The 22,055-nt window shown below is 44.2% G+C and overlaps 1 protein-coding gene across 1 annotated transcript; it reads right to left on the reverse strand.

Moving 5' to 3' along the window:
• Window positions 1-2,252: 2,252 nt before the first annotated feature.
• On the reverse strand, window positions 2,253-19,626 carry KCNE3 (potassium voltage-gated channel subfamily E regulatory subunit 3). The gene is made up of 3 exons (XM_023538950.2): window positions 19,477-19,626; window positions 15,379-15,494; window positions 2,253-11,841 (listed from the first exon to the last, which is right to left on the reverse strand). Exon 3 carries the CDS (start codon window positions 11,800-11,802, stop codon window positions 11,485-11,487), a length of 318 nt encoding a protein of 105 aa, XP_023394718.1. The 5' UTR covers window positions 11,803-11,841; window positions 15,379-15,494; window positions 19,477-19,626; the 3' UTR covers window positions 2,253-11,484.
• Between the last annotated feature and the right edge of the window lie 2,429 nt (window positions 19,627-22,055).

Raw genomic sequence — 22,055 nt, forward strand, 5'->3', positions numbered from 1 at the left:
ACTGGGGTCCGGATACTCACTGCCCAGGTTTTGCAGTCTGCCGTCTCGGCAGAGTCACCAGAATTTGTAACCAAACGCCGCTGGGGTTCTTGTCCTGTCTTATTAGCCGATTGAAAGAAGACGGGCACTAATTGCAAGGGAAACAAAGTGGCGAGTTCATTGTCTACACATACAAGGAGTGACACGAGGTCTAGCAACCATAAGGCCACATGCTCACTATCTGAGGGGGCTGGGGAGCGTTTTGTTTCCAGTGGCATCCGGGGTTGGGTTTGGTACCCGGAACTCTCTGCCCTTAGCCCTCCCATGCCGGTACTTGGAGGTCTGGGTATTAAATCATCTTCTGTCGGATGTGCGTGTAGTGGGACCTGTCATTTCTAAAATAGAATCGGGTGAATTCATGGGCTGGGAGATATTGTTCTTTCTGGTTACTGTTGGGTCTGGGGTCGGTTGAAGGATGTGATCTCTTCAATCTGCCCATGTTTCAAGGTGTAGCCTGGGCCAGTTCAATGGATGGAGCCACTACCTGCTGCGACTTCCTGAAAAATGTTGCTCAAAACAAGCTCGTGGTTAGCCAGACAAAGAAAGGAGGGGCGGAGGTGTTGATTGGGGTTTTCAGCTTCAACAAACAGAAATTTACTTTCTCACAGTTTAGGAGGCCAGAAGTCTGAAATCAGGGTGCTGGCTCTAGGGGAAAGTTTTCTTTCTCTGTCAGCTCTGGGGGAAGTGCATGTCTCTCTTTACCATCTGTAGACCCAGCATTTCCTTGGGTCCTTGGTGATCTTCATGTGGCATAGTGATTAGCATTCCCCAACTGTGCTTCTTTGCTTCCTTGCTTAATGTGCTCCTTTTATATCTCAAAAGATATTGGCTCAAGATACACCCTACACTAATACTGTCTCATTAACATAACAAGGAAAACCCTATTCCCAAATGGGAAGAGTGAGGAGGATGGGATGAAGACCACAAGCTGTCTACCAAAATCCATTCTCTCCTTCTTCCTTAGTTGTAGAGGTTTGGTTGGGGGATGACTGCCAAAATAGGAACTGCATATGCCAGGTCCCCCTGCAGTCAGTTGGCAGTATGTCGACTAAGCACTTGTCAATGGATGTGAGCAGAAGACGTGTGCAGGTTTTACCTCACTTGCTAAAGAATTGATCTCTGGTCCTTTGCTTCTGTTCTTTCTCCCTCCTCATTATCTAGAAATGCTTCAACCAGAATGACCTTGGAAGCTGCATGCTGAAGATGGCAGTCATCATCCTAGGTCCTTGAATGACTTAGTAGAGCAGAGCTCTCCACCTACCTAGAACACCAGCCTCATACTGTACTACACTGGATCTCCTAATCACATCCTACCAGATCTTCGTATCCCACCGCAAATGCCACTTCTTCCAAGAAGCATTCATGAGTACTTCTCTCCCTTCTCCTTGTCCATCACATTTAATATCTGTTCACCACATTTTCTGGTACTTAACGATAGGTAGTCCCTAACTTATGATGTATTCAGATTACAATGAACCACACTTACTTACAACCACCTTTTTTTTTTGGTACGTATTAGTAGTATGTACTGCATACAATGTTGCAGCATGTAATTTGCTGATGTTATCACTCTCAGATGTTCACTTGAAGATGTTCAAAGATTGAATTTATAAGGATACTGATAATAAAAAGCATAATAATGAAAACAACAACAAAAAACGAGGTACTCGACTTACGTCAGAACTAACTTTCTACAGAGTCATCAGAACTGGAACCCCATTGTAAGTTGGGGACTACCCAGATATTGTTTCCTACTTGGTTCTATTTGGTGTTATACGTTGTTTTTGTCAGAATCGACTGCACAGCAGTGGGTTTGGTTTTGGTTTTGGTTGTTTTTGTTCTTTATTTGGTGCGTACTTCTTGTCTCTTAAACTAGGCAGAGCTCCCAAGATGTGACACCGTGACTCTGCTCCTCTTTCACCAGGCACAGCTGTAGTAGGTGCTGATGGTACCCCACACAGGTCCGCTTCACCAAGCCAGGCACCCAACTGCTGTGAGTGTTGCCACCATTGGGTTAGGACTGCCCCCTTCTCTAGAGATTTGGCCTCAGCCAAATGTGAGCACACCTGGGAGGTTATGTGCCCCCTCCAGTAGGCAGCCACCAATGACTGACTGACACGGGGTACAAAAGGATGGCCACAAAATGTGGGACCAATTCTGTGATGAAAATTGAGCTTCAGTAGCAGCTTTACCCGTAATTACCAAAACTTGGAAGCAACCAAAATGTCCTTTAATAGGTGAATGGGTAAACAAACTGTGGTACATCCATACAACGGAATATTATTCAGCAGTTAAATGAAATGAGCTATTAAGTCACAAAAATATATTTTTTTATGACTATCAAGTCATAAAAAAAAATACTGCTAAGTGAAAGAAGTCAGTTTGAAATAGCTACACACTGTATGATTCCAAGTATATGACATTCTGGAAAAGGCAAAACCATAGGGACAGTGAAAAGATCAGTGGTTGCCAGGAGTTCAGGGGCAGGGGAGAGGGATGCACAGGGCATTTTTAGGGCAGTGAAACTAGATTCTTTATGATACTATGATGGTGGACACATGACATCATGCATCTGTCAAAATCCATAGGACTGCACAATACTAAGAGTGAACTTTATTGTAAACTATGAACTTTAGTTAATAATAATGTATCAGTATTGGTCCATCAGTTGTAACAAATGTACCATGCAAGATAGTAACAGGAGAAACAATGTGCAGGGGAAAAAGGGGTATATGGGAACTCTGTACTTTCTGCAATTTTTCTATAAACCTGAAACTGCTCTAAAAAAATAGTCTATTAAGAAACTTTTTTAAAATTGAGCTTCAGAAACAAGGCTGGGGCTAGTCTCCAACTAAGACCAATTCCATGTTTTGCTTTCTTCCATTGCCCTGTCCTGCTAATAACTCACAGCTGCTACCCTTCTTCAGAGAATTGCCCTCAGCTGATGGAAACCTCTTCCCATGCCTCCTTCTCCCTCTCTGCCAGGGTAGCCCACAACCAATGACTAACTTTTATGCGGGTACAAAAGGCCAGCCCTCTTGCCTCAGTGGGCTGTAATTCTTCCATGTGGTTTATGCCCTAGCCATATATAACTGTTCCCTGTAGATGAGGCTAAAGCCAGACTTGACCTAAAACCACAACTTGTTTGACTGTTTTCCTTTCCTATCTACTTCAACCACCATGCATCTGTCAGTTTGTCGTACTGTGGTGGCTTGCCTGTTGCTGTGATGCTGGAAGCTGTGCCACCAGTATTTCAAATGCCAGCAGAGTCACCTATGGTGGACAGGATTCAGCAGAGCTTCCAGACTAAGACAGACTAGGAAGAAGGACCCAGTGGTCTACTACTGAAAAAAAGTTGACCAGTGAAAACCTTATGAACAGCAACAAAACATTATTTGGTACAGTGCCAGAAGATGAGCCCCTCAGGTTGGAAGGCATTCAAAATACAACTGGGGAAGAGCTGCCTCCTCAAAGTGGTGTCAACCCTAATGATGTGGTTGGAGTAAAGCTTTTGGGACCTTCATTTGCTGATTTGGCACTACTCAAAATGAGAATAAATAGCTGCAAACATGCATTAATAATTGGAACATGGAATGTATGAAGTATGAATCTAGGAATATTGGAAATCACCAAAAATGAAATAGAATACATAAAGATCGATATCCCAGACCTTAGTAAGCTGAAGTGGACTGGTACTGGCCATTTTGAATTGAACAATCACATGGTCTACTATGCCAGGAATGACAAATTGAAGAGGAATAGTGTTGCATTCATCATCAAAAAGAACATTTCAAGATCTATCCTGAAGTACAATGCTGTCAGTGAGAGGATAATATCCATAGGGCTATGAGGAAGACCACTTAATATGACTGTTATTCAAATTTATGCATCAATTATTAATGCCAAATATGAAGAACTTGAAGATTTTACCAGCTTCTGCAGTCTGAAATTAATCAAACATGTGATCAAGATGCATTGATAATTAGTGGTGATTGGAATGCAAAAGTTGGAAAAAAAGAATGATCTGTAGTTGGAAAATATGGCCTTGGTGACAGAAACAACCCCGGAGATCACACGATAGAATTTTGCAAGAAGAAGGACTTATTCGCTGCAAATACCTTTTTTCAAAAACGTCAACTGTGACTACACATGTGGATCTCACTGGTTGGAAAACACAGGAATCAAGTTGACTACATCTGTGCAAAGCTGGGTGGAAAAGCTCAATATCAGTCAGAACAAGGGCAGGGGCCAACTGCAGAATAGACCATCGATTGCTCATATGCAAGTTTAAGTTGAAGCTGAATAAAAAACAAATCCGCAAGAAACAAAATATGACCTTCAGTGTATCCCACCTCAATCTGGAGACCATCTAAAGAGTAGATTTGACACATTGAACACTAATGACTGAAGACCGGACAAGTTGTGGAATGACATCAACATTTTCCATGAAGAAATCAAGAGGTCATTAAAAAGACAGGAAAGAAAGAAAAGACCAAAATGGATGTCAGAAGAGACTCTGAAACTTACTTTTGAACATAGAGTAGCTAACGCAAATGGAAGAAATGATGAAGTAAAAAAGCTGAGCAGAAGACTTTAAAGGGCGGCTTGAGAAGACAAAGTATTACAATGAAATGTGCAAAGATCTGGAGTTCGAAAACCAAAAGGGAAGAGTACCCTCAGCACTTCTCAGGCTGAAAGAACTGAAGAAAAATTCAAGCCTCAAGCTGCAATTTTGAACAATTCTGTGGGAAAAATATTGAACAATACAGAAAGCATCAAAACAAGTTGGAAAGAACACTGAGTTACTATACCAGAAAGAACTGGCCGATGTTCAGCCATTTCAGGAGGTAGCATATGATCAAGAACCAGTGGTACTGAAGGAAGAAGTCCAGGCTGCACTGAAGGCATTGGCAAAAATAGAGTTCCCGGAATTGACGGAATACCAGTTGAGATGTTTCAACAAACAATGCAGCTCTGGAGGTGCTCATTTGTCTATGCCAAGAAATTTGGAAGAGAGCTACTTGGCCAGCCAACTGGAAGAGATTCATATTTGTGCCCATTCCAAAGAAAGGTGATCCAACAGAATGTGGAAATTATCAAACAATATCATTAATATCATACACAAGTAAAATTTTGCTGAAGATAATTAAAAGCGGTTGCAGCAGTACATCAACAGGGAACTGCCAGAAATTGAAGCAGGATTCAGCAGAGGATGTGGAACCAGGGATATCATTGCTGAGGTCAGATGGATCTTGGCTGAATGCAGAGAATACCAGAAAAATGTTTACCTGTGTTTTATTGACTATGCAAAGGTATTCAACTGTGTGGATCCTAACAAATTATGGATAACATTGCAAAGAAAGGAATTCCAGAACCCTTAATCGTGCTCATGAGGAACCTGTACATAGAACAAGAGGCAGTCATTCAAACAGAACAAGGGGATACTGCATGGATTAAAATCAGTAAAGGTGTACGTCAGGGTTGTATTCTTTCACCATACTTATTCAATCTGTATGTTGAGCAAATAATCTGAGAAAGTGGACTATATGAAGAAGAACGTGGCATCAGGATTGGTGGAAGACTCATTAACAACCTATGATATGCAGATGACACAGCCTTGCTTGCTGAAAGGACTTGAGGCACTAACTGATGAAAATCAAAGACTACAGCCTTCAGTATGGATTACACCTCAACACAAAGAAAACAAAAATCCTCACAATTGGAGCAATAAGTAACATCATGATAAACAGAGAAAATATTGACGTTGTTAAGGATTTCATTTTACTTGGATCCACAATCAACACCCATGGAAGCAGCAGTCAAGAAATCAAACAATATATTGCTTTGGGTAAATCTGCTATGAAAAAAAAGTGTTAAAAAGTAAAGATATGACTTTAAAGTGTTAAAAAGTAAAGATATGACTTTGAGGACTAATGTGTGCCTGACCCAGGCCATGGTATTTTCAATTTGCCTCATATGCATGGATAATGAATAAAAAAGACTGAAGAAGAATCATCACCTTTGAATTATGGTGTTGGTGAAGAATACTGAATATCCATGAATATTGAATATCCACCAATCCATGGACTGCCAGAAGAAAGAATAAGTTTGTCTTGGAGGAAGTACAGCCAAAGTGGTCCTTGGAAGCAAGGATGGCAAGACTTCATCTTATGTACTTGGAACATGTTATCAGGCAGGATCAGTCCCTGAAGAAGGCCATCTTGCATGGTAAAGTAGGGGTTCAGCAAAAAACAGGAAGACCCTCAACAAGATGGGTTGACACAGTGGCTGCAAAATGGACCCAACTGGACTCAACTGTAGGATGGCATAGGACTGGGCATTGTTTTGTTCTGTTATAGGGTCGCTATGAGTCAGAACTGACTCTACAGCACCTAACAACAACAATCTACTTCAGTCTCTCTCGTGTAGGTTTTTCCTAAAATGCATTCCCTCGGTAAATGCCTGTCTCAGGCTCTGCTTCTAGGGAACTCAACCTAACACCACTGGTGTCAACACTCTGTCATCATTTCCCCAAATCACCTTCCCATTCATTTCTGGGGCGTGTTCAGATCTACGCTCCGGGCTGTGTGTGCCATGAGGCTGTAATTGGGTTGAGGGTAATAAGGGGGCTACATATTGAAGTAGTGGGCTATTTTGAAGTAGTTGTAAGTAATACCTATTATATAGGGTTGTTATGAGGGTTTTGAAAGTTAAATGAGTTAACGTGTAAAATGCTTACACCGATGCCTAACATGTAGTAAATAGTAAATGTATTAGGGCAGAGATTTCTTTGATCTTTTGTGTTCACTTATGTATCCCAAGTGTGCCTGGCACATAGTAGGCATGCAGTTATCTTTTGAATGAATGATTATTGAAATTTTGCTTTGAGGCTGCAAGGCGATGTTCTGGGATTTGGCCAGCAGATGGCAGGACCAGTGCAGACAAGTGATCCTATGGGCTGATTGAGGTGGTGGGTTAGAGCTTCCAGACTACTGGGGAAGATGGAGCTGGAGGTAGGTTAAGGGGAGTGCCTACCTCATAGAATATTAAAAGTTTTAAATAATGCTATCTTAAAATCCTAGAATTTTATTTAGTCTAACTCTAGGTGTGTGTAATGAGATACAGGTAGTCCCTGGATTAAAAATGAGATCCATTCCTAACTCTGTCTTTAAGTGGAATTTGTAGGTAAGTCGGAACAGGTGCATATGGTTCTTCTTTAGCCTTACTTAAGTGCAAGAAAGGCTCAAAGTCTTTTAAATGATTTAAAAGCTGCATGTGCAGCAAATGAAGGTGAGTGTGATGCAGTATTTGTTGGAAGTAGGGGTTGCTTCAGTAGTTTCAAAGTGAGGGCAAATGTATGTAACATTGAAGGGCAAGTGTGAGCTGTCTGTAAGTTGGACATTGGTAACCCGGGCAATACCTATACACAGAGCTCCTACTTTGTGAATTCAGACCAATGAGTAGTTCCAGACCCTGAGATCTCTGGCGTTGCCCTGGTGTCTGCAGCTCTTTTGAACTTGTGAGCTACCCTGTAATCCTCTCAATTGATTCCTTTTTTGTTTATGCTAATGCACATTGGGTTTCTGTAACTTGTAAGCAAAATAATTTTTTTTTAATTTTTATTGTGCTTTAAGTGAAAGTTTACAAGTCAAGTCAGTCTCTCACATAAAAACTTATATACACCTTGCTACATACTCCCAATTGCTCTCCCTCTAACGAGACAGCCCGCTCTCTCCCTCCACTCTCTCTTTTCGTGTCCATTTCACCAGCTTCTAACCCCCTCTACCCTCTCATCTCCCCTCCAGGCAGGAGACACTAATATAGTCTCAAGTGTCCACCTGATCCAAGAAGCTCACTCCTCACCAGGATCCCTCTCCAACCCATTGTCCAGTCCAATCCATGTCTGAAGAGTTGGCTTTGGGAATGGTTCCTGTCCTGGGCCAACAGGTCTGGGGGCCATGACCACCAGGGTCCTTCTAGTCTCAGTCAGACCATTCAGTCTGGTCTTTTTATGAGAATTTGGGGTCTGCATCCCACTGCTCTCCTGCTCCCTCAGGGGTTCTCTGTTGTGTTCCCTGTCAGGGCAGTCATCGGTTGTAGCCAGGCACCATCTAGTTCTTCTGGTCTCAGAATGACGTAGTCTCTGGTTTATGTGGCCCTTTCTGTCTCTTGGGCTCGTAATTACCTTGTGTCCTTGGTGTTCTTCGTTCTGCCTTGATCCAGGTGGGTTGAGACCAATTGATGCATCTTAGATGGCTGCTTGCTAGTGTTTAAGACCCCAGACGCCACTCTTCAAAGTGGGATGCAGAATGTTTTCTTAGTAGATTTTATTATGCCAATTGACTTAGATGTCCCCTGAAACCATGGTCCCCAAACCCCTGCCCCTGCTACACTGGCCTTCAAAGCATTCAGTTTATTCAGGAAACTTCTTTGCTTTTGGTTTAGTCCAGTTGTGCTGACCTCTCCTGTATTGTGTGTTTTCTTTCCCTTCACCTAAGTAAACAAAGTAGTTTTTATTATTAAGTCCCATGAGCACGAATGACTGTGTGAAGGGGGACCTCCTCCACAGATGGGGATTCTGAGGTTGTAGAGCAACCTTGCTTGCTGCTTTACCTGTTTTCACCAGGATATTCTCCCCACACTTCTGCCTCCAGGGCTTCCGTTCCTTGTCTTGTTCCCTGAGGTACCCTAATCTCCCATTCACTCTGCCCACCCAGTTCTGTCCTGTCTTTTAAAGCCCAGTTCAAGTTCCACCTCTCCCTGACACTGCTAGATCTACTCAACCTCATTTCTCAAAACCCTTATAGCATTCATCACCTGACTACTCTTATACTTGGCTGCATTCCTTATTTGGGAGTTTGGGCTAGGTGGTGTCTAAAATCCCATACATCTGCAGACTTCTGAATCCGTTGTCTTCCCATATGTCAGATATTCTTAAGCAGGTCTTCACCTCCTCCCTCAAGTACAGGAAGGGCGAGCACACACGGGGGCTCAGCACAGTTATTCAGGGAGTCAACATAACTGCTTGTTATGAATTGAATTGTGTCCCCCGCAAAAATGTGTGTCAACTTGGCTAGTCTGATTCCCAGTATCATATAGTTGTCCACTATTTTGTCATCTGATGTGATTTTTCTGTGTGTTGTAAATCCTACCTCTGTGATGTTAATGAGGTGGGATTAGCAGCAGTTATGTTAATGAGGCAAGACAAAATCTACAAGATTAGGTTATGTCTTAAATCGGTCTCTTTTGAGATATAAAAGAGACGAGCGAGCAGAGAGACAAGGGGACCTCATTACCACAAAGCAAGAAGAGTCAGGAGTGTGTACCCCTTGGACCTGGGTTTCCTGTGCTGAAAAGCTCCTAGACCAGGGAAAGATTGATGATAAGGACCTTCCCCCAGAAACACAAAGAAAGCCTTCCCCTGGAACAGGCACCCTGAATTTGGACTTCTAGCCTCCTACACTGTGAGAGAATAAATTTCTCTTTGTTAAAGCCATCCACTTTTGGCATTTCTATTAAGGCAGCACTAGATGACTAAGACTCTGCTGATGAGAGCAAGAGTGCTTTGTAATCCTCCATTCAGGAAACATATAGGCACTCATTTTTGTTTTTTCAAAGTGAAAAAAGTTTTTTTTTTACTTATTATACAAATATCATACTTATGATTAAATATATCAAATATTACATAAATGTATAAAGTAAATGAAATAATTTACTTTATACATTTATGTAAATATTACATAAATGTATAAAGTAGAGAGAGAAAATCACCCATAATTCTATTCCTCAGAGATAACCGCTATTAAAATACTCTTTCACATTTTTTGCTATGCACAAATATGTATGTTTCAGTGGGCTTTCTGGAGACCCCACGGAGATCCCTTAAGCTGAAATCTGACAAAGAGAACAATGAGAAGTACTGGTCTGGGATTTGGAGCAAATGGCTTGTAAAGTCTTCACTTGCCACACTGCATGTATTAGATGGAACCATATGAAACTACTCATATCTACCTGTTTTTGACCTACAAAAACAGCAGTATCTTGTGGTTCAACCTGATACACATGAAGCCTAAAATGTCAGAACTGATAGGGCCCTAAGAAACTTTCAAGTCTAACTATTTCATTGTACAGAAGAGGAGAAAGGATCAGAGAGAGAAAGTGTCCAGCCCAAGTCACACACCACATTAGTGACAGAACCAGGGCTGATTCTCTTTCCACTGAACCATGTACCTGCATTTCACATACTGTTCTCTTAATGGCATCTGCAAGCAATGGGTGGAAGCTTCAAGGAAGCAGATTTCAACTTGGTATCAGGAGAATTTCTCACAATCAAAAATCAAAATGGAAGAGGCTGTGTTGGAGGTAGTGAAGTCATGTGGTCTGGGTTGGGAAGGGCACTGTAACGTGATAGCTCAAAAGGTGGGTGAAGCTAATGAGGTTTAACATTCAGGGCCCCAGACTTGCATGGGCTCCTTCCTAAGGCCCTAGGAGGGGCCCTAGCAACGTGTTAACATGGTGATATGTTTTTGTAATATTTACAAAAGTAAGATATTTTAAAATTATTTTTCTTAAAGAGGCTCCACAAAATCATATAAGCATCAGGCCCACAAAACCTGGATCTACTCCCATGTGGAACAGAGTTTTGGAAAGTACTAGGCAAGGAATCAAGAGGCATGGGTTCCAGTCATGGCACCACTTAGGCCCAAATGGGTAGAATGGCAGTTGCCCTGCATACCTCCCATAAAACCCATTGTGGTTGAGTTGACTCTGACTCATAGCGATCCTATAAGACAGAGTAGAACTGCCCCATAGTGTTTCCAAGGAGCACCTGGTGGATTCAAACTGCCGACCTTTTGGTTAGCAGACGTAGCTCTTAACTACTATGCCACCAGGGTTTCCCTGCTTACATCAGAGAGGGGTAAAATCACAAAAGTTAAATGTGTTGAAAAATATAAAATGTGAACAAATATAAAGATAGATTAAATAAATTTGTAAGCAACTATAATCTATCTGTGATATAGGATAATCATTGCTGCTTCTCATGGTTGTTGAACAAACACACACACAAAAATGTCCTTAGTCCATCTTCCTGTTCATTTCCTACTGCTACAACTTCCTCCTCTTTTTTCTCCAACCCTCACCCCCCCAACACCCCAGCCACTGGACTGGTCATTGGTCATTATCCTTTGCTATTTCTATGCTTATTCATGGGGCTCCCATTGTTTATAAAGTCTAACCTTACCTGGGAAAAAAATCCTTATCCACAAAGTCCAGCTCTGTCAGCCCCTTTCCTCTCACTCCCATGATGACCTCCCTTAGCACTGCTTCTTACAGATCTCACAGAGAGGGACACTGAGACCTGATGTGGTCTACACCTGAGTTCTGGAGGCCTCAAGAAGACAAGTCTCATGTGCCTTGATCTAGTGCCATTCCCAGCCTCCAAACTCAGATCATAGACACACGGTTCTTGATGTACACGTGGTAGGGGTCACTGCGCTTGTCCACTTTGCGGGAGCGGGTATATCCCAGAATGAGGCTGCCCACTGTGGCAGCAAACAGGAACATGACGAAGAGAATGTACATGTAGGAGTTGTCATCACGGCCAAGTAGGCTAGCTTGCCGTTTCTCAGTCTGGTTGTCTGGCCCTGGCCCTGGCCCCAGTCCTGGCCGGCAGAGCAAGTTGCTGTGGAGGGTCTCATTTAGGGCCTTCAGCACAGCGTGCAGACTCTTGTACCATGTCTCAGTCCCATTGGTGGTCTCCATAGCACAGGGATTGAGGTGAAGGAAAAATCGGAGGATGCTCTGGTGGCGAGAGAAAAGAGAGGGTGGCTTCTGTTACCTGGAGTTAGAATGAGCTTCTCACTCCTGGTTACACATCCTTCAGACCCCAGCTAAAGTCCCAACATCACAATTTATTCTAACTACTTGATTATTTGTGTCCTCTCCACTAGACCCAAGCTCAGTGAAAGCATGGTCTACATTTCTTTTGTTGTTGTTAGCTACTGTTGAGTTGACCCCTGATTCACAGCAACCCCATGCACAAGGGGATAGGACTGTTGTGATTCATAGGGTTTTCACTGGTTAATTTTTAGAAGTAGGTTGCCGGACCTTTCTTTCTAATCCATCTTAGTCTGGAAGTTCTGCTGAAACCTGTTCAACATCATAGCAACATGTAAGCCTCCACTGACAGATGGATGGTGGCTATGCTTAAGGTGCATGGGTCAGGAATCGAACCTGGATCTCTTGCATGGAAGGTGAGAATTCTACCACTGAACCACCACTACCTCCTTTGCCCTTTTTACTCAGTGCTATATACCAGCACTTATGATAGCACTCCATAGGTGCTCAGTAAGTACTTGTAGAGTAAGCCTTCCCTGACCATTATAACCCATATCTTTGAATTCTATAAACTATGAATTTTAGGCTAGAAGGACCTTAAAAAAAACCAAAAACCAAACCCATTGCTGTCGAGTTGATTCCAACTAGGGCCTTAGGGATTATTTAATCTAATTCTTTCCATTTTGCACATGGGGAGACTGAGACCCAGAGAGATTAAGTGGTTTGTCTACAATCACAGGGAATATTAGAGGTAGAGCTAAGACAGAGCCCCACTCTTTGATGGCCAGCTCAGTGTTTTTTCCACTTGCATGCCAGCTCTTGGCAGGATTGTGCAGCACCATTAGAATTATGTCTGTCAGAATGCTCCGTAATTTTTTTTCTACTCCATAGACACCATTTAGAAGATGTTTGGGCATGGCTTAGATTTGTCCCTGCCTGGATACCAGAGGCTAGATCATTTGACTTCTCAAGCATCCTATGTCCTGAAGACTCTAGGTGTTCCAAGCTATTTGAAGAAATTCTATTGGAAAAGAGGTGGCTGGGGAGCAACAGGAGGTTAATAACCACTGAATGCACTAGGGAAGAGAGAAAGAGTGTTGGCCCTGGGACAAGGGAGTAAAAGGAGCACTCAAGGTTTAGGATTTCACTTGCTGCAGAGAGAGAAGACACAGGCCATCACGCACCTCAACTATCCTACCTTTTGAAAAAAAGGTACTTTATGCTTGGCACATACCAAAAGCAAACCAAACCCATTGCCGTCAAGTCGATTCTGACTCATAGCGACCCTATAGGACAGAGTAGAACTGCCCCATAGGGTTTCCAAGGAGCGCCTGGTGGATTCAAACGGCCGATCTTTGGGTTAGCAGCCGTAGCTCTTAATCACTATACAACCAGGGTTTCCGCCTGGCATGTTGCAGGTGATAATAAATGTTCCTTTCACTTTCTTTCAGAGATTCTTAGTCAATAATATAGAAAAACAGCTTCATTTCACAGCTTCTGAAAAATCATAGGTCATTCCCTTTAAACAGGCTGCATACTCACTTCCTTCAAGAAGCCTTCATCGACTGCTCTCAACCCAGCCTTACTCCACAAGTTTATCATCACAGCTGCCAGTACTAACATGTGGGGCAATGTGTGGCTGTCCTCATGTTATTGATAAGGGTCTCCTTGGACCATATTCTCTGGTCAGCGCTGTGTATTTCCCCCAAGTCTAAGGGACTACCCTGAGCTGGGCTGGGTGGTCTCTCTCCCTCAACGGTCTCCAGTAAAGGTAGCCATTTTGGGAACTTCTCTTTAGGCCAAACAGAGTTCACTGAATGGTTCCAAAGCCCTTCTTCATGAGGAGAGGTAGAACAAACCCATTATGTAGAACTGTCAACAAAGCAAAGTTAACGAACATGATTATAACCATAAGGCTCTTCCCTGTAAAAGATGATAGTTCTGACCATGATAAGTATTCATGAACTGCTCTATGAATGTAAAAATTGGGAGGAAGAATCTAAATAACACAGCAATCATCCAGGACTGGTTTGCATTTCATACAAGGCCTTTAGAACTTGTGCTATCTTGTTTGGACATGAAGAGAGGAAAAGAATAAGGGCTCACTGAATTAAAATCCAGAAAGCATAGGCTCTCATCTCCTATCCCACTGAGAAATGTCAGGCAAGAAAGTTTTGCTTTCTTCTCTTGTGTGGGCCAATGGAAAGCAGGAGCAGCACAATAGAATTAATGGCTCAAGTAATCATTTAGCCAGTCATTTACAGAGGCCCACTCTGGGCCAGGCCCTGTGCTGAGAGCTTGGTGAGGCTCAGACCCAGTCCCTGCACTCAGGGGCTCATTACCAGCTCTGATACAATGCAGGGGACAAGACAGGAGCTACTGGGCCCAAAGAAAGAAGTGATGAATTCTGATCAGGATTCAGAGAGTGTTCACAGTGATGGAGGGGTTTGAGTTTTTCCTTGAAGCGTTTTTAGGAGTGGAGAAGGCAGAGGAAGGAAACAGATGAGCAAAGACATGGCTACCAGGTGAGTGCATAAAACATTTAGAAGAATGGAAAGTAGCATAAAGAGGTTAGAGTGTAAGGTGCATGGAAAGATACGATAGGATGTAGGGCAGGAGAGATTGGCAGGAGCCAGACCACAGAGGGCTTTGAGTGCCAGGTTGCAGTTAAAATTTTATCTTGTAGGTGGTGAAGAGCTGTGGAATGAGATAAAATGATCAGATCTGTGCTTTGGAAAGGACATGGGCTGCTTTGTGGACTAGAGGGAGCAAGAATTGTGGGAGGGAGCCTAGGTCTTGAAATAGTTCAGGTGTCAGGTGCTGAGTCCTGAACTAGGGCGGAGGACAGAGGGAATGACAGGATGGTAGGGGTTAGAAATAAGATGTGAGAGGCATTTTGGAAAGGGAATGGCTAATGTGAGGGTGGAGGGCGGAAAGAGCCTCAGACAATTTTACAGGTAGACAGCAGATAATGTAAGTGTCTGGAGGAGCCATTTTGAAAGAAGTTCGTTCCTTACCCTATATGGGCTTTAGTTTCCTCATTTGTCAAAAAAGATAATCATCCCTGCCCTGCCTACCTCAAGGGTTGCTGTAAAGATATGTTTTTATTACGTTGAAGAGAATTAAAAAAATATTTTTTTTTCATTTTTCAAAAGCAAATACATATAAAACCAAAACCAAACCCATTGCTATCCAGTTGATTCCAACTCACAGCAATCCTGTAGGACAGAGTAGAACTGCCCCATAGTTTTACAACACTGTAAATCTTTACGGAAGCAGACTGCCACATCCTTCTCCCGTGGAGCAGCTGATGGTTTTGAACCACCAACCTTTCAGATAGCAGCCAAGTTCTTAACCACATATACAAGGTTAAAAAAAAAAAAAAAAAAGTTAAATGGTACATTTCCTTCTGGGGCAGTCACTGTTACCAGTTTTGATATCCTTGAAAAGGGGCTTTAACTGACAGGGCAGAGGGAGGGCAACCTCAATCTGAAAACTCACCAAACAGCAGGAAAATTCTCTGGCTCTGAGTAAGCATAGTCCTAAGGCTCCTCAGCCCCTCAGCCTCTTCAGGATGTCTCCGGCCACATCTGGGGTCCCAGACTTGATTTCAGGAGCTAGGAAGACCCAGAGCAGAAAATGAGGGGAGAAAGCAAGAAAGGAAGGAACCAGACCCACAGAACAAACTTGAGAACGCAGGGTGGATTGCCCAAGGGCAGGCCCCAAGGGTTGTGCAATCACCTTACCCTTCAGGCTTTGATCTCCTCCCTCATTCCCTCCCTTTCCGGAGGCATCTGGGTCAGGCCAGCCCAGGGTTGTAGCTGCAGGAACTGTGCAGTGGCCAAGGGGTGTCTGACTGCCCACAATGTCTCACCTGGTTGACTTCATGAGAAACCCCACTTTACCACGTGGATTCCTGTTCAGGAACCAGCTAACTGTGTAACCTAAAACCTTCCCTTTCTCAAGAGTTCTTGCCCATTAGCAGGAGCCTCTGAAAGGCTGAAATGGCCTTAAGACCCAGGGGAATGATATGAGTGGTAGAATGGCAGGGGGCAGTTGGGTTGATATTGTACATTGAAACAAATGATGTGTTACCAACTGATCTATTTGGATAGAGAGGGTAGAAACATGGTCACAAAATTAACAATATCTGTAGCATAGCTTTGTTGTAAGAATTAAAGCAGAAAACCACCATGCAGTAACTGGCACATCCACAGATGGGGGTGGTGGTTTTTATTTTTATAGAGCAGAAGCTAGAAAGACTTTCAGAGTCTATCTAGACTAAATGTCCTCATTTTACCGTGAAGGAAATGAAAACCCAGGGAGGTGTCTTGGTTTGTGACTTTGGGCATGGGACTTCCCTTTTATGGGCTTCAGCTTCTGTCTACATCTGTAAAATGAAGGGGTTTTCTTACGCAATTTTATAAAGTTCCCAGTCAGCACAGTAATCCATGAGGGCATAAATCCTCAAACCACATTTTGAGATCATGGAGATTGGATAGGTTGGTGGGAAAGGCATTTGGGGGACTTTCTAGAGCTCCTCGAATCTTAAGATAAAGAAGGCTACAGAGTTTTTCCTTGTGGGTTAAGGTGCTTCTGAGCCCTGGAACTAAAGGCACCTAACACACAATATTCCCATCTAGATAAACTGAGGGCCCAAACAGTTGACTTCTTCATTCTTCCTTTTAACATGTTAGCAGTTACTGACCAAGGTGAAAGGGCATTTAAAGATCATCTAGAATCCAGATTCTAGGCAATCCTTCTATTTTATACATGGGGAAACCAAAGCTCAGAGAAGGGAAGCGATTTGTCCATGATGACATGGCTAGTATATGGCAGAGCTCAGAGGACAACCCCAGGTCTTTGAGGCCCTGTTCAAGTGCTCTTTCCACTATAACTGGCAATATCCCTTCATATTTGAACTGCATATCACACCACACACAGCCTTCTCCTGTCATAGGGCATCAACTCCTCTAACTCCATTACTACTGCCTTTTCCTGCCAATTCTGGTGGAAGATCCAGTAAGGCGAGAAAGTTGTAAGCTTTGGAGGAGAAGTTAACCTCATCTTCTTCCACAGCTCCTTCTCATGCCCCTTCTGCTCAAGACTTGTTCCTTATCCCCCAAACAAGCCAGATTCTCTCTCCCTCCACACCCGTTTTTATCACTTCCCCCACATTCATAGGTTCTCATCAAAAGTTCTTGACTTGAACTTGCCCAGCCTCCAGGTCATTCTTCAGACATTCCTTGTACATCTCTTGCCTTTGCTCAGGCTGTTTTCCTAGATGGGAATGACCTTTTCCTTTTTAGCTGCCTGATAAACTCCTACTCATCCTTCAAGACCCGTCTCAAATGTCACCTCCGTAGGCACTCCTCTGAGACTCCACCTTTCCCACCCCCTTGCCAGTTTGTCACTCCCTCTTGTTTATTCCCAAAACACTGCCCACAAAGCTCTATCAGAGAGCACTATGCTATGCTGAAATTGAAATGGGTCTCAAACCTCAGATATGTGCTCCGTGAGGACAGGGACCTCTATCCCTCCTTCGGCACATACATACATGTTCCTTTCCAATACTTAAAAAGCAACCTCAAGGACAGGCTGAGAAACCAAGGCAAAAACAAATTCCACTGTGACCCATCTCAATGAGGTGGGGTGAATCATGGGAGGAATTCAAAGCCTCCTTTGAAACCCAGATGCTGTCTGCACCTGAGCCCCATTCAATCCAAAGGGCAAACATTCTTGGCCCCAAAACACCAACAATGACTTTGCAACCTCTTCCCTGTATACCTACCCAGGGTGTGGCCATACACACCCACCCACTATACACACACAGTTCAACTCCCAGTAACTGTGAATTTGCCTTTTAAGTGTGCCTTTCAAGGTTCCAATCTTGGCTGTGTGCTTGGCTATATGACCTTGTGTGAGGCATTTAATTCCTTGGTACCTCATCTGTAAGACAGGGATAATGATTTTTGCCCCGCTTATCTTAACAGCGAACTGAAGGAGACAATCAATGGGAAGGCATTTTATACATTGCAAAGTGTTATAAAAAACATAAAAGATAATTATCACCCAGCCCAGTCACACTATTTCCTTCTTGGTCGCCATCTCTTCCCTTTACCAAGAACAGCTACCCTTTATCACCTCCACCCCCCACTCCTGGTTGTCCTACCTCAGAAGACTCTGGAAGGTTCTTATTACTCTTTAAGTCTCAGGACACTTAACACCCTTGAGAAGCCTGCCTTGTTTCCCACTCTTTTTGATTTTTTCCCATAGTTCCTACCATCCAAGGGTACCATTCTGCCGTCCTGTAGTTGATGGAGAACACATCAGAGTGGAAATCAAGAGACCTGGTTGCTTGCCTCTATTTTTCCACCTGCTAGGTTAAGTCACTTCACTTCCTCACTCTGGACCTCATTTTCCCTATCAGTAAGATGGGGTTTCTTGTCTTGCTTCCATCGTAGGAGATATTTTGAGGATCCACTCATTAAATTTATGCATAGGAATGTGTTTTGAGAAGTGTGGAGTGAGCGAGGGGTAAAGAAGGCTGCTGGTTGTCATCTCAAATTGCTAAGAAAACCTCAAAGCAGTTCCCATGCCTCCAGCATGGGCCTCTTCCATTTGGAGTTGACAGAGTGGCAGAATGCCAGGAGATAATGAGACGTTTATACATTTACAATGCCCCTTTGTAGGTGATGTGGAGAAAGCCCTGGGCTAGGAGTGAGAAGACATGGGTTCTACTTCTCCCTGGTTCCTGGTGTAACTCTGTGCAAGTCATCTCCCAGGGCCTCAATTTTGCTATATGCAAATTGTGGGGAGCAGGAAGGGGAGATTAAGAAGAGATGCTCTGTATATGCCCTCACAGAAGGACTGAACTCACTCACTTTCTAGATAAGACCCCTCATGTCATCCCAAGTGTGAAGGCAACAGAACCAGGAGGTGCATCTTACAGGTGGTGACCCAGGAAAAGAAAACACAGGCATAGAAAGGGGAGATAACTGGGGCAAGTTTACATAACCTGTAAACTAAAACCCAAATCTCCTCACTCCCAGGCTAGACCTGTATTACTAAAAAAAAAAAGTAGAAAATGCCTCTGGAGGTCTCCAGGCTTTCCTTGGAATTGGGGCAAATGCGGTGAGGGGTACAATGGAATAGGAAATGGGCAAATCAACTCCATGGAGCAAGTGGCTCCAGGGTCAAGCAAGAGACTGATGCTGGGTCCTGGAGTGTCATTTCCGCTGTGCACTTACTGCGGACCTGCAGGTAGGTGTTCCCTTGCGTATCTGTGGGTGTGGAAGGAGCTTTTCCGCAGTTCGCTGCTAGTATGTGCGAGCGCAAGCCCCCAAGATTTCCAGGCGGGGGAGGCAAGGAACTCAGCTCCGCACGCCCCCATGCTGCCTCCGAATCCCTGCCCGCGCGGCCCTGGGAAGGAGGCTAGGTATTTGAGTTGCCCAACATCTCAGATCCTCTGTCTCACCGAGACCACGCCTCAGTCGGGGTAGGGGAGTAACAGAAGGCACTTGGAAGGGAGGCGGGAATACCCCTCATTTCCACTAGCAGTTGCAGCTCAGCTTTCCCAGCCCCGCGGGTGCGCCTTACCTGCCTCTGGGCACACTCCAAGGGGGCGCCTGTTTGCTCCCTTGGCCACCGCGCCCTATGCTCAGGGGTCGCCCAGGCACTGCGCCCCGCCACACGCAGATGTCACCCAGCACCGCCCTGCGCCCTCTGGTCTCTGAGCGCGCAGACCTGCTCTCGGCTCCTTTTCCCTTCCCTAGGCCGTCTCCTCCCCCGGCCCCGCCCGGCTCCCAGCACAACCACTTCTCCTCCTCGGACTGGCTTTGGGCGCCTCCGCCCGGCTCTTGCGGTTTCACCAGTCTGTGAGCTCTGACCCTTCCTCCCCTACAGCGTCTGCTTCCTGGACCGGAGAAACCGAAGAACTCTGGCTTGGCTTCAGTTTGCCGGGCCTGAAGCTAGTCTCCAGAATGCGAGGCTGAGCGCTGAGGTGCTGGTGAAAGCACGCTTTGTCCCGATGTGGCTGTGTGATGGTGGGCAAGTCACTGCTCCTCCCAGGGCCTTGGTTCCCGCGCTGTAAAATGGGTACAGTTCTTGCATGCATTCTTCAGAGGGTTATGTTTAGGGTCATATGAGAATTTATAATCCAAAACATTGAAGCTAGAAGGTCACTGGGTTTGTAAAAAAGTCATCTTTTTTACAAACCCTTTTCCACAAACAGGATGCAGAGGCTCAGACTGGGGGAGGGACTTCTTACATTCACCAAGCAAGTCAATGTCAGAGCTCAGACTAGGTCTTCAGACACCCTAGCCCCTGCAGATGCCTCACCCCTCCAAGCCCCAGCAGTCTCTCACGTGTCCTCACCAGCTTGTATCCAGCCACACTTCACTGGTCTCTGTCCCTCACTTAAACTGTTGCTTCTTTTTTGCTGGTGACACTCCAGGCCCCAGAGAAGAGAAGCAGCCAGGGACAGCTGGGAAATGAGGGCCAGGAGGCTGATGGCAGTGGAGTGGACAGTGGCAGGGAGCAGTCCTTCTAGGGACTCTGTGCGGAGCCCTTATCAAAGACCTCTTTACCAGCCTATGGCCTTGGAATCATTAATAACAAACACAGACCCCCCTCTCTTGCTCTCCTGCAAAGATCTCCATCAGGATCTTTGAGGTACATACGCTCAGTTACGGAATCTCGGAAAACATCTAAGTGCTATATTTTTTAAAAGACCTACTACATGGTGGGCATTTTATACAAAATTCTAATCTTCATCAAAACATTTTATTTCTGTGGTTACATGCTTTGACCCAGCCATTCCTTCTTCTCAGTCAAGAGATCACCCCACAGGGAAATCATCCTGACCACCCAGCCATGCTGTCTCAAATTTCAATCTCTGTAAGAATCACTTGGGGAGCTAGTTTTAATGGAGTCCTCGGCTCCACTTAGAGGTCCTGATTCAGGATATCTGGAGTGGAGCCCAGAAATCAGCATTTTTTACAAGATCCTCAAATAATTCTGATCCAAGTGGCACTTGAGACCGGTCTTGAGGCAACAGGCCTGGCTCAGGGTTCCTTTGTAGAACCCACCCAGAGTCCTGCATTAATTCTATAGAATTATTTATCACAGTCATCGATAATACTGCCCACCTTATCTACTATATTGTGAGTTCTTTGAGGACAGGAATTTTCTCTTATTCTAATAAAATTTTAGAAGTGTCATCTTAGGATCACGTCATTTTACAGTTCTAGAATTATTTAGTGATAGAACCTAAGTCGGAAGGACTCTTTAAGAGTTATCCAGTCCAATCCCTTACCTAAAGAATCCCCTATATTTCATTCCCAACATGATGTCGCTCAGCTTGTCTTGTACACCTCTAGTGACAGAGAAGAGCTCATTGCCTCCAAGGCAGCTGAATAGCTCTGTTAGAATGTTCTTACTTTTTGACAAAAACTGCTGCCAATTGGCTTCTAAACTTTGGTCCTCGTGCCCACTGGAGACATGGAGTATAAAACTAATCTCTGTTCCCTTTTTCAGTCTTTCAAAAATTTAAGGTTTATCCTCTACCTTCCCCTTCTCTGGTGTGACAATAGGGACAGGAAACCTGTTATGGAAAGCAGTTGGCCAAGGGGCCATTGGAAAGTGGACTGAGCTTACTCATTTTCCGCATCTATGCCTTGCAGGCTTGCTAAAAGAACCACCCAGTGCTGTCGTGTCGATTCCGACTCATAAGGCTTAAGTGACCTAATATGTATAAAGTGCCTAGATCTGGGCCTGGCATGAGACATGTGCTTAACAAATGGCAACTTCAACTGCTATTGATGAGAAAGGGAAGGAACATCCTCCTCTCTCACCTCCTGTCCTAGCACAAGCCACTATAGAACCACTTAGTCTGTGAGCACTCAGATTACAGTCCTCTGCCTCTGCTCGTGTTCTTGCTGTTTCCCCTCTATCTTAAAATCCTTCCCTGTCTCATCTTCCCATCCTACCCTGCTGTTATGGATTGATTTGTGTCCCCCCCAAAACATGTATCAATTTAACTAGGCCATGATTCCCAGTATTGTATGGTTGTCCACCATTTTGTCATCTGATATGATTTTCCTATGTGTTATAAATCCTACCTCTATGATGTTGATGAGTCAGAATCGACTCCACGGCACTGGGTTTCTGGGTTTTAT

Source organism: Loxodonta africana, chromosome 7, assembly GCF_030014295.1.
Source record: "Loxodonta africana isolate mLoxAfr1 chromosome 7, mLoxAfr1.hap2, whole genome shotgun sequence".
Lineage (NCBI taxonomy): Eukaryota > Metazoa > Chordata > Mammalia > Proboscidea > Elephantidae > Loxodonta > Loxodonta africana.

Coding starts and splice junctions, on each gene's coding strand:
- KCNE3 (XM_023538950.2), bottom strand. CDS start 11,802: ATGGAGACCACCAATGGGACTGAGACATGGTACAAGAGTCTGCACGCT.